Source organism: Xyrauchen texanus, chromosome 36 (assembly GCF_025860055.1).
Source record: "Xyrauchen texanus isolate HMW12.3.18 chromosome 36, RBS_HiC_50CHRs, whole genome shotgun sequence".
Lineage (NCBI taxonomy): Eukaryota > Metazoa > Chordata > Actinopteri > Cypriniformes > Catostomidae > Xyrauchen > Xyrauchen texanus.
Genome location: NC_068311.1, coordinates 35,622,360 through 35,624,977, shown reverse-complemented (window position 1 = coordinate 35,624,977; position 2,618 = coordinate 35,622,360). Strand labels below are relative to the sequence as shown.

Sequence of the window (2,618 nt, the reverse complement as noted above, 5' to 3'; positions counted from 1 at the left end):
CATACTTTGGGAAGCAGTTCTGCTCTACTCTCCTGAATAGATATGGATATGGATATACAAATTGAGTTTTTTGGCTTTGGGCTGGCCTGTGCAGGGTGGTTTAGTGCTATCCTCACAAGATTTCTGCCCATGTGGAACGTAAGTGGAACGGTAAACAACACCACAACAACGCTTCCATTATACTGGGATGGAGTGTGGCTAAACTGGCAACACCACCGGACTGGCAGCCTCCACTGCACCTTCTATCAGTCTCTACTGCCTCTAACTGAGCATTTCACCGCCTGGAAAATTCTCCTCATTGTGTCCGTAGGAATGGGATTTATCGCTATGGCAGTTTACCCTGTAGGCTGGATAAGATATCCTAAGAATGTGCGGTTTAAAGCAGCTTCCGGGCCGGCGTTTGTAATTTGTGGGCTGCTGTTAATGGTGGTGATCTCCTGGGCTACACATTTAACGGAGGGGAATTTGAAGATTGGCGTCTCCCTGACACGGGAATGGGCAGCAGCGATCTTCATTGGCTGGGTGGGCACGGCACTGCTTATGGTTGGTGGTGGAGTGCTGAGCATTATTTGTTTTAAAGCAGTACGGAAGCAAAGAGAGGAAAGGAGACCAGCAACTTTAGAGCCAGGGGCACAGTATCCATTCCACACCATAAACAGTTCTGTTTATGGATGAATATATTCATTTGAACGTCAGAATGTTGGTGCTTTTATTCAAGGAATTATTCTGACATTTTAAGGAATCTATGTTCAAAGAACACCAACTGGTCATGATGAATCGTTCTCATTTTAGGCAAAAATGTAAGGCAATTTTGGCAACTGACATTCTGACAGAGTGATCTTTATGATTACTGTATAATTAGAGACAGGCCTAAATATTGGCCTGGTCAATTAATCGGCAGGTATTTGGCCATTTTGAGGTTATCGGCATCAGCCAATTGGCCAACTAGAAACAGTCATTCCATATTTTTCTAAGAATCTTGTGTAAATATTGTGTAAATAAGTGTTCATTTAAATACTTTTGTTTACATCTTATTTGCTATCGTTCAAATGTATATACACTCACTGAGCACTTTTTTAGGAACACCTGTACATCTACCTATAAATGCGAGTGGCCAATCGTGTGGCAGCAGTGCAATGCATAAAATCATGCAGATACAGGTCAGGAGCTTCAATTAATGTTCACATCAACCATCAAAATGGGGGAAAAATTTGGACTGTGGCATGATTGTTGGTTTGAGTATTTCTGTAACTACAGGTTGAACAATGAGGCTGATGGGCTACAAAAGCAGAATACCATGTCGGGCACTTTATTAGGACCACAATATTCCTAATAAAGTGCTCAGTGAGTGAGTATATCTCACTATTATGATATAGATAATAATATAAAGATATTGATATCAGCACTGACCAATAAAAAACTTCTATTGGTCGCCCGCTGCTTGTTGAACCATTACCAACTATCCAAAATGTTGCCATTTCATCTGCCAGTGAATCCCCTGAAATGACTTCTTGGAGACTTTTTTTTAATTCTGTTTTATTGATGTGTTATTTGTTTAATTAAAGTTGATTAAGGAATATCTGGACATATTCCTGTTTAAAGGATCATTATCTAAAATATATTTTTTAAATGTGTACAAATATCAAGCATCAATCGATTATACACCCATAGCATCCAAATTGGATCCCTTATTGCTAACCTAACCTAGCCACGTAAACTAATTCTTGGATTATTTACTTTGCACAATTGGCAGATTTATGCCCATTTTATCTTTCTTTTTAAGAACTTTTATCAAAGCTGTAATACAGAATATTTTTTGGTTAAAAATGAACAAAATTCTAACATTGGAGTACAAGAAAAGACTATGTTGAAAACCCTGTTCTTACCTCAATACAGTAAGCCTACAATAATGACTTAAATTTTGAGAAGGACTGTCAATCGATTCAAATTTTTTATCGAATTACATGGTATGCCAATAAATTCATCAGATTAATCACATACATATTTGCTGAGAAAGCTTCCAAATAACAATAATAAAATGTATTAATTATTAAATAATTATAAATAAATAAATGTTATCTATATATATATATTATAAAATAATACAGATCATTGAAATGTATTATATTGTTTCGACACAAGCATGAAAAAAGACGATACAAAAAGTGGCTTTAGAATGAAATATAATGTTTATTTCCATATTATTATTGAACATAAGCCCATCATTGGCCTACAGTTCACAGCAACAAATTTTATAATTAAATTCATCAATCAGATTTATTATAAAATCTTGTTTAAGGACCCGTCAATGTACATCTGCGTCAGACAAACGTGTCGCTTGCATTGTGTCATAAACATCCCGTTGTTAGGTTGCCGTGTCAAGTTAAACTAAGTTTGAAACGTAGAAAAACATGTCTGCGTTCAGATTTGCTCTCCATCAAACTGAAGCTGAGTTTCCAACAAAATGTTTTGCATTTTTAATGCGCATTTCTCGAGGGAGCCCGCTTTTTTGTCATGGCAGCTGAACGACCTCTTTGCTTCGGTTGAGTAGTATTTGCTGTAATAAATCAACTGTACATTATGTTATTAAATGCTTCAGGAGACGTCACAGAACAGGT

General features: G+C 36.7%; 1 protein-coding gene across 1 annotated transcript; it reads left to right on the top strand.

Moving 5' to 3' along the window:
* On the top strand, positions 1-1,571 carry LOC127629847 (claudin-4-like). The gene has a single exon (XM_052107125.1). The coding sequence runs from the start codon at positions 43-45 to the stop codon at positions 673-675; it is 633 nt and encodes a 210-aa protein (XP_051963085.1). The 5' UTR covers positions 1-42; the 3' UTR covers positions 676-1,571.
* Positions 1,572-2,618: the final 1,047 nt, after the last annotated feature.